This window comes from Malaclemys terrapin, chromosome 1 (assembly GCF_027887155.1).
Source record: "Malaclemys terrapin pileata isolate rMalTer1 chromosome 1, rMalTer1.hap1, whole genome shotgun sequence".
NCBI classification, from domain to species: Eukaryota; Metazoa; Chordata; order Testudines; family Emydidae; genus Malaclemys; species Malaclemys terrapin.
The window spans coordinates 122,950,618-122,962,989 of record NC_071505.1 but is presented as its reverse complement, the minus strand read 5'-3'; the positions used below and the strand labels follow the sequence as shown (position 1 = coordinate 122,962,989).

The following is a 12,372-nucleotide window of genomic DNA, read 5'->3' as shown; positions in this document are numbered from 1 at the left end:
TTTTAGATCCCTAACCAGGGGCCCTGAGTCTTCCACAGCCACCGAATTTATTGCAGAATCCTCATCCCCATTTGCTGAAGAAATGTGCTCAGAATCCTACAAAAATTTTTTACTTCTAGCCCTTCTGAGTGTGAACTGAGCACAAACCAATACAGTGAGATCTGCATGAGTAGTCAGACAACCTGAAACAATAACTCTGATGGGAATGAGCTGGCTCATTTATCTCTATGAAGGTCCAATACTGACATGTAATAAGGATTTAAATGTTAACATTTGTAATAGTTATCATTGCAAATCATTTGAATGAATTGGCTGAATCCTGAGCTGCATCTTTTTTAGCACTAGGTGTAGCTGAGTCAAGGAGCTGCAAAAGAGAGATTTGCACCTTGGTCATCCTACATTAGCTCTGGCACCATCATAGATTAGAGCAGCCTCGAGGTTGCTCTAAAGAATTCTGGCTTGTAATAGTCCCCTACAGGCCATTATGCTGATCAGGGATTACCAGAGCATGCCACATCCCTTCCTGCTGCTGACCTTCCCTTTATATTAGTGCTAACTGGGAGTGGATGGCACAGGGGCAGTAAAACCAGAGGTGATTTCCCCCACACTGGGTGAATTGGATAAGCATATTGTGTGGCATTTTTGCAAGCAATCAATATTGGCCTAAATCTGCTTCCAGTTAAGGTGTGTGTGTGTGTGTGTGTATATAGATATAGATATATAATATCATATGCAAATTATTTATCAATCAAGCATTCAAAATTTAGGAAATGCCCATGCCACCTTAATTTAGCCCCTGGTGTGAATGCATTATGATACAGTTTTTAATTACATCATCAAAGAGATTTTTTTCCACAGGACTCCTGCCTCGTTCAGTGCACAAGACGGTTGGTGCTCACTGACTATTTTGTTTAATCCTCATTGTTCAATGTGTGGACCTGCACATTATACAAACCCTGCTCTGAAGACAGAATTATTCATTTCTTAATGGGCTTTTCTGCGTCATTTATCATTGCGATATCTGAGTGCTTCACAAACATTAATTAATTTATCTTCACCACACCTCTGTGAGGTAAAGTGATATTATATCTCAGTTTTACAGATGGGAATCTGAGACACATAGAGTAATGTCAAAAGTGTCCACCAGTTTTGCATGCCCAATTGAGACATGCAGGGCCTGGATTTAGAATACTTGGTATTTTGTAGCACTGAATATGTTCCAAGTACAGTTCCCAATTACTTAATTTGCATCTGTGAGTGCTCAGCCTCATGTTTCTCAAGTTGGGCACCCTGAAAAGTTTGGTCATGACTTGCCAAGCATCATATTGGAACCCTGTAGCAGAGGAAGGGATGGAATCCAGTTCTTCAGCATGGCATTCAACTTCCTTAGTCATGAGACCTTCCTTTCTTTTTCTGCAGTCCCCTGCCTATTCATTACATACTTACCAGCTTCTGCAACAAACGAGGCAGGAGTTCTACAAACCACAGCCATCACTGCACAACCCAGATTCATCACCTGAGTGGACCCCGCCTGTGCATGGAATGAGGCAGAGTCCTGTGGGGAAAAAAGTATGTGATCATGTAATTAAAGACATCATAATACATAGACACAAGAGGCTCAAATTAAGTTTACGTGAGCAACCTTAAATCTGGCATTTCCTAACTTTTGAATGTTTGACTTTGCAACCAGAACACACTTTCAGTGTAGGTTTTTTAAAATGTAATTCCCTAGGGTTTAGAAAACGCTGAGTGAAAGAACAGAAAATCCATAGTGTGGAATCATACTGGCCACTGTATGGATCATCAGCAGGTTGACCCTTTAGATCCACCACACAGACCTCTGCCACTTGAACTAAAGGAGTAACTGATAGTATAGTAGGTGGTCATCTTCTGTTAGGACCACCCACCAGATGGGCATTAGACACACACTTTGCCAGTGGGTTTCACAGATATTTGCTGACATCAGAGGAATGTTGAGATTCAGGAATCTTGGGTTCATTTCCAAGGTCTGGAGAGAAATGTACTCTATTGAGCACAATCCATTCATCCCCTTTTCCCCTTCAGACTGTTCCTTAGTTTGCTTCCTCTGAAAAGGATCCAGGATGTACCTCTGCACCTCCAGATATACGCCAACAATCCATTGTCTTTGTTTGTAAACAAGGTCCCCTCCTGTTGTTTATTTCTTCCTGTAAATTTCCTTTCTGGAAGATTTTGCAATCTCTTGATTAGCATTTGGGTTAGTATGCAAACAAACATCCATTGTGAGACATACAATGCCCAATACACACATGACCAGACAAGAGAAATAAGCATCTGTTACCTCTTGTTTGAAAGGAACCTGTCTGAGACATGTCACCTCCTGATTACCTGCTTTAAGAACATAATTTTCAGCATAGGCGCCAACTTTCCCTGGCGCCGGTGGGTGCTCACGCCCCCCCACCCCTGGCCCTGCCCTGACTCCACCCTTTCCTCAACCCCTTCCCCAAAGTCCCCACCCCAACTCCACCCTCTCCCTGCTCCTATTGGACCCCTTTCCCAAATCCCCGCCCCAGCCCTGCCTCGCCTCTTCCCCGAGCGCACTGCATTCCTCCTCCTCCCCCCTCCCTCCCAACGCTTGCTGCGCGAAACAGCTGTTTCATGGTGCAAGCACTGGGGGCTCGGGAGGGAAAGCGAGCATGCAGCGTGCTCAGGGGAGGAGGCAGAGTGGAGGTGAGCTGGAGTGGGGGGGTAGGGTGGGGAGCTGCTGATGGGTGCAAAGCACCCACCAATTTTTCCCCGTGAGTGCTCCAGCCCCAGAGCACCCATGGAGTTGGCGCCTATGATTTTCAGTACAGTCACATAACACCTTAAATATTATCTGCATATACATTTTGCCATGATTATGATGACCAGTGTGCTACTGAATTATATGCAGGGACCCCTATAAAACTTTATGCAACCTCTGTGCCATCTGCCAGTTGGCACCAACAGGTTCCTGGGTCCCAGTCTTGCTGGTCTACACTATGCGGGGGATTAATCTAAGTTACGCAACTTCAGCTACGTGAATAACATAGCTGAAGTCAATGTACTTAGATCTACTCACCACTGTCTCTTCATTGCTCCCCCATCGACTCTGCCTGCGCTTTTCGCCCTGGTGGAGTACCAGAGTCAATGGGAGAGCGCTTGGGGGTTGATTTATTGTGTCTAGACTAGACATGATAAATTGACCCCCAGCTGGATCGATCGCTGCCCACAGATCCGGCGGGTAGTATAGACATACTCTTATAATGAAAAGTGTTGGGCAACCTTAACTATATAGACAACTTTACCTGCACCTCCTATAATGATTTTGCTGAGAGCAGACTTAGGCCAGTGCATGAGTACTTTCAAACATCCTGCCCAATATGTTTACTCTACAAATCAAAACCCTCTCCCACTCCTTCCAGGTGCCAGACCCTCCAGCTTCCCCTGAGCATGTTGTGATGCAGTTATGTACTGTCAATACAAAAATCTGCAGAACGTTGAAAATTTGGGGCAGAATAAAATACATTTAATATCAATATTAATAAAACAAGCTATGCTGTACTCCTAGCTTTATTCATTGCACATTGTATTCAATATAAAACTCATTTTTAGTTTATCTGAAGCTGCCATGAATTACCAATGTGCTGCACCAGCTGTTACAGAAACCCCCAGGACCCAGGCTACAAAGTGTAGATCCAGCTTATTGAAAATTACATGGTGTCTTGGCCATAACATACACTTCAGCCACATTTGGTAATAGATAGGGATGTAATGATACTAATATTTTTTAAATTGTTGGACACTAAATACTAGGTTCAAAATCTGATCAGGTTCTAAATATAAATCCGGGTAATAAGGCACTTTAAGATGTTAAGGTGGTTTAAGAGGGTAAGCTGGCTAACTCCTTAAAGTGGCTTAAATTCTAAAGCCACTTTAGTGTGTTAAGCTTCTTTAAACTATCCACATAACATACATTTTTGAGGTCACTCTCAATTCGATTCTGAGTAGCTTGAGAGAGCCCAGAAATGTGTAAAAATCAGATCTGGTTTCGATATTCATCACACATATGTATTAAACATTAAAAGAATGTTATTAAGGTTGCAAAAGCAAGCACTCAAAAAAGTTAGGAAATGCCAGAATTAGCGTTGGTCACACAAATTTCATTCTGCCCCCCCCCCCACCCCAGGTGTGTATTATGGTACAATCTTTACATAATGCAACAGAGGGTCCTGTGGCACCTTTAAGACTAACAGATGTATTGGGAGCATAAGCTTTCGTGGGTAAGAACCTCACTTCTTCAGATGCAAGAAGTGAGGTTCTTACCCACAAAAGCTTATGCTCCCAATACTTCTGTTAGTCTTAAAGGTGCCACAGGACCCTCTGTTGCTTTTTACAGATTCAGACTAACACGGCTACCCCTCTGAATCTTTATATAAAATCAGATACTATTTCCTCCATAAGACTGTTCTTTTTCTTCCTGAAGCTCCTTGTCTCCTTCAAGGACAGGGCAGGGTACAACACAAGAGAACAAAATGAAGGTTAGCGGAGCATAGAGTTACCAGACAGAATTAAAGTTGCAGAAGCAAGCTGAATTCTAAGGCTTGATCTACACTAGAGTTAAATCAATGTAAGACAGCTTATATGACCTACCTCTGTAAGTGTCTACAGTACAACATTGCTCCCAGCGATGTACGTCTCCCACTATGCTGACCTAATTACTCCACCTCCGCGAGAGGCGTAGTGCTTAGATCGATGTTGTCAGGGCAACATAGTGTCTGTGTAGACACAGCGTTACATACATTACCTGTTGGCTGTCAGCCTCCAGGTGGGGAGGGAGTTTCCAGTTGTCAGTGCCCCACATAGTTAAATTGTTGGAAGTGCTCCTGATACCAACAGAGGGGGTGTACTGTGGACATGAACATGCGGTAGCTGTATGTCAACCTAACTTAGGTCAATTTAATTTTACAGTGTAGACAAGGCCTTAATGTTTGAACTTGCAACCTTAATAATGTTATTTTAATGTAGCATTTATATATATATATATATATATATATATATATATATATATATATATATATATATATATATATATATATATATATATATATATATATATATATATATATATTGAAATCCCTATTGTATTTAATGTCTAATTTTATCTGGCCTTTATCTGTTATTCATTTTCTGAGATATTCTTCCTCACTTTTCATGACTGTAAATGTCATTTCTGAGGCAGCCATCATTCTTCATATTAATTTAAAATGTTGGCCCACATACTAAGCTGTGTTTGAGGACTGCTTAGTGTAGCTCAGGATGGAGGTGCAAAAGTGGCCGTTCGCCAGGGAAGGATTTGGCCGATTATTTCTAATGGTGGCAGCTAACCCTATGCATATGATCTGGTTTTAATACAGTGCCATAGTTTTCATGGGATATAGCCAGATATTTTGATCTCAGAGTTCCTTGGTATTCACACATGTCTATCAAGTTGACTTCATTAGGGTTATTCTAGTTTTACACCAGCTTTATGGAGATAAGACTGTCTGACCCATAAAGTCTAACACATGTTTATCTTTTCCCTTAGTGAGAAACTTTACCCATTAATTTGCACCCACTTGTTTTATCATAATAATATAATGTAGAGTATGCTACTATGATTTATGTCTGTTAAAAGAGCACATCAAGGTTGGTAGGTCAAAACATTTGACTTAGTTTTTTGTGCATTTTTAGTTTCATACATTCTGAACTCTAATTTATTCTTTTGTGTAGCCATTTAGTGAAGTTTGCAAGAAATCTCTTTGTAGAGAGCAGGCTTGGATTTCTTATGCAGCTCACTATAATACTTTTCTATAAAAAAGGGATCGATCTGGATTTTGAGAGTAATATCCTGGTCCCATAAAAACAATCAGAGTTTTGCCTTTGACTTCAATGGAGCCAAGATTTTGCCCATTCAATGAAGAATGAAAACTCTCCAATCTTTTGTTATTAGAGGGTTAAAACTAGAGATGGGACTAAATTTATATATATATATATAACTGACTGTGTGTATATATATATACACAGAACTGGACATCACACCCCAAAGTTCATAGTGGTCCAGCTCTGGAGTTTGGTTCAAGTTGCTAAAGAGATAGGGAGAAGCTAAAAATTGAAATCTGAGCATTCAAATCCAGGATTTTTTGGTTCAGGCCCATCTAGTTAAATCTAGAGCATACTGCTAGTTTGTTAAATCAAATAATTTCCTATTGCAGCCCTGGGTTCCTCAGCCACCATCACCATAAAAATTTGCAGCGGGAGATAGTGAATAAGTTTAAGGTACTGAAAGTCAATTTTTTTGTGGACCAACCTTGACAAGTTTCCCTTTTAAAGACTAATGTAGGTGAGTGATAAATTATCAGAAATACTTTTCACTGTACAGCATGGCTTATTTTGCAAATATATTGTCAGTTTTATCAGTCCAAAATTCCCACTGTGAAATCACTAGGCCAAATTCTTCTATCTATGTAGTTATATAGCCTTCATCGCCATATCATCTGAGCATCATGCAATTGTTAATGGATTTTTATCTTCCCAATAACCCTGTGAGGTACAGAAGTATTATTTCCATTTCACAGTTGGGAAACTGAGGCATGTGGTAAATTTAGTGACTTCCCAAGTGTTTACCTTCTAAACCATCTTTCTTACCTTTTAAATTACACTGGAATAAATCTGGAATAACTCCACTGACCTCAAATATGTTACCGTGGATTTACACTGGTATAATTGACAGTAGAGTTTGGCTGAGTGTCCACAACCCAGTAAATTGTTCCAGAGCTGGATCTTATTTTGCCTGGAGTTGGTTTAATAATAATTCTTTAAAAAAAAATACTAGTGTTGAATTTTCAAAAGTGCTCAGTGCCGGCCTAACTCTGCTCCCACATGGGGACAGTGATAAAACTCCTGTTGACTCAAGTGGAAGGACGATTAGGCCAAGGTTGAGGCAGCTCTTTTGAAAATCTCACCCCAGCTTTTATTTTGTGCCACCCACTTAATGTGAGTATCAGTGTGACCATTTTTATGATTTCGCAGAATGCGATATTGTGCGGCGAATGGAGACATCACTGTGCAGAGGAGCAGGGAAATTGGCATTTAATCCTACTTGAATTACTTTAAACTGCATCATTCTAGAGTCATTTTTTGTAGAAACATGTCAGAAGAAAAAGTCCCTTACATTACAGTGATATGAGCAACTATGTTAAGATATTTTCACTCCTCTAGTGGGGGAGGTTTTCCACAAGGACAAATAGTAATGTATGCCACAAATAAGTATTCCAGTCAAGTTGTTTTAAAAAGATCCTGTGAGGCTAAATATACTTAATAAAAGTGCTTAATAAAAAAAAATCTGGCAATGTTAGCAATGTATTAGAACATCTGGCATAAACAGTAGTTATAGTCTGATGATATAAAATGAATTCCCTATAGCACTGCTGCCCAGCATAAGGCGGGCCCATTGTGAGAGAACCCAAGTAGCCCAAGGGGCAAGCCGGGTGGAGAAGGAGAGCAGTATAGGATGGAGGAAGTTGCATTACCTTGGATCTGCTTCCTCCAAGCAATGTGCTCCTGTGGTTCTGCGTAAAAGCAGCAGGTGGTTTCCCTACCCCATAGCAGGCCCTAGCACAGCTGGCCAAAGGAGCAGCTCATATTTACAAGGCAGGTGGCTTAGACAGCAGCCTGCTAGTCTAGGTGTATCTCTTCTGTTCCCATAACTCTCAGCTAAATTGCAAGAGACTGTTATCTGGCCTATGGAGCAACCAGTTGATGACCCTACTTCAAACACAGTGTGGCTCAGAGAGTGAGATCCGCCAAATGAGAACAATCAAGAGCAATTACAAAGCAAAAAAATGAGAAGGAAAAATGAATAAAAGAGAACAGAGGCAAATAAGGACAGAAGACAGATACTGGGTAGAAAGGAAGTGGGTGGCAACCATTCTGGGGCAAGGCATGAGAAGGTAGGGCATGGGAGCAACACATCCACCAATCCAGCATATGGCGGGGATCCACTACAGAAAGGTTCTGCCCTACAGGATAATGAACCGAATACTAGTAGACGCTAGTCTACACACACACATCCCCCATCATCTGAGATCCTCCCAAATAAATATTTACAAAAGCCTTCTCTACAAAATTCCCTTCATACACAGATGAAAAAGGAACATCATAAGGATTAGGAAATGGATTCTGTTCTCCTTACACCAGTGTAGGTCAGGAGTAACTCTATGAAAGTGAAGGGAGTTGCACTGGTGTAAAACTGTAAGTGAATGAGAATCAAGTTCCACAGTTATGCATTTTATTATGCATATTGGAAGACTCCAGTCCAGGCATCTCTCTCTCATTCTGGATTTGATTCTCTTCTCACATCAGTGTGTATCAGGAGTAACTCCACTGAAATCAATGTAAAACTGGTGAATGTGAAGAGAATCAGGCCCTCTTTTTGTGAGTCTTCTAGCAAGATTTCAAAAATAGCCTGAACTTAGGCTTCACGTATTGAGACACCTGCCTGATTTTCAAAAGTGTTGAGCTCCCGTTGAGATCAGAGTTACGTGTCTTAAATCTGGGCCTAAAATATGCAGCTTAAGCCCATCTCTGGTTTTAGCCCTCTGATAATTAAACACAGTGAAGTTTTTCTTCCTGCTTGCAGGTGATTACACACCAGAAAATTCAGATATATTCCATTTTTTTAGAGGCTAGTAAAGTGAGATCATTGAATGGGACCTGTAGGACGCTCTGTGCTTTTGAAAATGAGAGGTGTTTTAGTATGGATTTGAGAGTCTCGCTTTAAGTTCCTTTAAAAAAAAAATCTTGGCTTTACCTAATTGTGGAACTTATCGGGTTGGATACTTTATAAATTCTCTGTCTAGCAAGGAAAATTCTGGTGATATTTAAATGTAACATGGCAGAGAATTCTATGGTTCTAGAGCAAGTCTAGGATGGCTTAGAAATAAATATTTGTGCCAAAAAGCTCCCTTTGATAATAGGATTCAGTATTTAAACTGCCATAATATTTAGACATGCCAAAACCCTCTGAAATAATTCGTATGATATAAGTTAATAATTAGACATTTGATTTCCCAATCCTTTTTAAAAAAATATAGTCCAATATATGCATGCACAAAGGGTCTTCTCCATCTTGACCCTGGTATAGACATTTGGACCTGTGTAAAATGAAAGAAAAGTGTTTTGAAAACTCTCTGTCAGATCACAGTTGTTTCATTTTGTGTGCACTTTGCACAGGTGTGTGACTACACATGTTGTAAAACAGGAGGAGAATCAGGCCCATTGTAAACCTGATTAGTATTTGGGAAATGCCAGCGTCCTATGAGTTAAAAATGAAATTCCCTCCTGTGACAAAATCTGCTTTATTAGAAATTCTTTAAAATTGCTAAATTTTGCCCACTTTGAGAATTTTGTCTCCAAAAATTTTTTTGTTGTTACAAGTAATTTTAGTAAATATATACTTAAGTGATAGTGAAATCTCCATGGATTTCTTCCTAGTTGAACCCAATATACTGTAGTCCCAGAAAAAGGCTTTTAAAAAAAGAAAAAGGGTCTCCTATCTTATTTTTAAACATTCTTCTATTCTGGGAGGATTAGAGTTTTTGAAAGAATAGATTTCAAGACTGATGTATTTTTGCTCTTGCGGTCTGGATCACTGCTTCCTCCAATTATGGAGTGAAGCCCAGCAGGAGAAGAAAAATGCCGTCTATAGACTGGAAAATATGTCTGTATTAGTAGACTGCTCATTTCTTCATGCCATATACATCATGAATATGAACCATGGCATTTTAGGAGGAGATGAAATTGGCTGATCATTCATGCTAAAACAACTAATCCAAACAGAATGAATAAAAAAAGTGCAACATTCTGGGTTTTTTTAATTACATGGATAAGGGAGGGGTTAGTTAGGAAAAAAGGGGACAAAGAACAGAGAGTGGAAATACCCATAAATAAAAATGTTATGTTGTCTAATGTCTTGCTTTATAACTGATCTTCTGTATTCTGAAAAGGCCCTCAAAAACGAATTGGTTTCAATGTCATTTTATTTATGTATTCATATATACACATATATTTTGGGCATAACTAGTAACCTGTAACTATGGAAATGGAGGCTGCCAACACACCTGTGATGACACAGATACTGGTCCTGTGTGTGGTTGTCATCAGAAGTATGCCCTGCACTCAGATGGCCGAACATGCATTGGTAAGTACCTCTCTAAAGCACACTTTTTACTGGTAATATGATAGAATGAGTCGGTGTGTGTGAATGCTAGGAGATTAAAACTATTGTTGAGAGGAGTGTGCAATGGTAGGTTTTGGTCATAGCAGTTAGGGTCAAACTTTGCAAAGAGATTAGAAGGATACAGTTATGATTGTTTTATGTAAATATTTGTCTGTGAAATATCCCATTGTCTTACTTTGTCATTTTAATTCTGTTTTTATAAATCGAATTTAATAACTTTTAAAATTGAAAAGCACAAAAGGTAACTATGGATCAAAGATCAACTCTTCCCCTTTTTACTCATATGAGCAGTCCATTGATTTCAGTGGGACTACTCACATCAGTAAGGTGAGTAGGATTTGATCCTAATATTTTTTAAATTCTATTTGGGGATAATTTAATATCCATGCTATGCTTTCTTTCCTGGTTTTTTGTTTTTGTTTTATAGCAAAATAATAGTACTCATCGTGAATAAGCATCCAGTGTGACACTCAATGGGAAAATGGCCTAGCAGGAAGTGAAGCATCCTGGGTGATGCCATGCAAATATTTATTATTACAGAGTACATTGTTTGCATAATATTATCCGTTTTTGTACAAAAAGGAACTTTTTGCAATAACTTAATCAGGGGTTATGTTCCTTTTTTATACTCTTACTCTCAAAATTAGAACCTAAAAATCCATAATGGTTTGCATCATCTTCACATTGTTATTGATTAGTTTGTTTCAAAAATTTATAAAGTAATACAAAAAAGTAGGAAATAAGCTTAAATACTTTCAGAATTAGATGGAAGTTCTTAATCTTCTCTCTCCCTTCTCCATATTTGAAAACGTACAGGCCCTGATCCCCAACCCACTGAAGTCAATGGAAATCTTTCAGATTACTTCAGTGGGCTTGAGATCAGGCCCATAGGCAGCGAGATCTGTATAGGCAAACCCCTATGCCAGCGCATGGAATTGACCTCAGATGGGACTCAGCATAGGGAAACGGGTCCGATTGCACAGATCTCATGACAGGATCAGGGCTGTAGCGTTCACAAAAGGAAAAGTAATCAAGGTACAACAGTTACCATGTCTTGCTGTATACACTCCCTATTCCTGGACTGTTCAGCTCTCTTGATCAGTACTTTCTGTTAACATATTGGTCTGAGTCCTGCAGTCCCACTGCATAAGGAACTCCTATTGAAGTCTATGGGAGTTCCGCGTGGGGAGGGCTTGCAGGATTGAGGGCTCTAATACCAGGTTTTATTGAGGAACATAAAATAAATTTTGATGCTCCCATTTGCCAAGAGTTCACTGTTCATTAATATCCTCAGGTTGATGTTTAATTTTGTCCATCATGTTCAAAAGGATATATACACTGCACTCGTGGCTTTTTTTTTTATTACTATTATTTTTCATTTTTGTAATGCAACACAAACAACTCCATGTTACATTCTTTGGTCCTGTGATGTAAGTCACATATTACTGCTTGTGTTGATTTTCCTCCCTCTGAGTAGTTCTTTCTTTTAGAACACTTTTTTATTTTTGTTTATTTTTTATATTTTTATTCCTGCTTTCTGGTGATGGTTCCTGATTGCCTGTCTTGTCTGATAACTGACGTTCATTAATTATTTACAGAACAATAAAAAACCCACAATATCTCAAACAAAAGCCTCTATTGCAGCCTGATCCCATCTAGAACTTGTTTAAAAACTTCTCGTTACAACTCAACCATGTAGTGTTGCCACAGATAAAACCTGCCAGCCGCCGCCTTCTCCTCCTCCTTCTCATTTCCATTATTCCACTGTTTGCTGTCTTCAGTGGTGTATATATTCTGGGCATCACTGCAAGAATGCAAACTTCTGCAATGCCAGATAAATACTTTTTGACCCTTTGTCTAACACATTTTGTCTTTGTTTGCCTGACTTTTTTTTTTTTTTTAATGTTTGCTGCATGTGAAAGTCCCCACTTGCATTTTGTTTTTGGCTTTTTAAATAAAGCAACTCGCCCACCCTGCATAAATCATTTTATTTACCCAGCTGCTGCTTTCTCCATTGCTTTCCTGTATGAGAAACCTTTATTTTTATTTCACTTACTGCTCATCTCTTCCCTCCCTTGTGAATGATTGTTTCT

The 12,372-nt window shown here is 39.4% G+C and overlaps 1 protein-coding gene across 9 annotated transcripts in view; it reads left to right on the top strand.

Moving 5' to 3' along the window:
- The window catches only part of SCUBE1 (signal peptide, CUB domain and EGF like domain containing 1), a 293,422-nt gene that overhangs the window by 145,570 nt on the left and 135,480 nt on the right, over nt 1-12,372 (top strand). For all 9 annotated transcript variants that reach the window (XM_054037763.1, XM_054037745.1, XM_054037800.1 and 6 more), the window contains exon 6: nt 10,124-10,240. In XM_054037763.1, the coding sequence (XP_053893738.1) occupies nt 10,124-10,240 (117 nt within the window). The remainder of the gene's footprint in view (nt 1-10,123; nt 10,241-12,372) is intronic.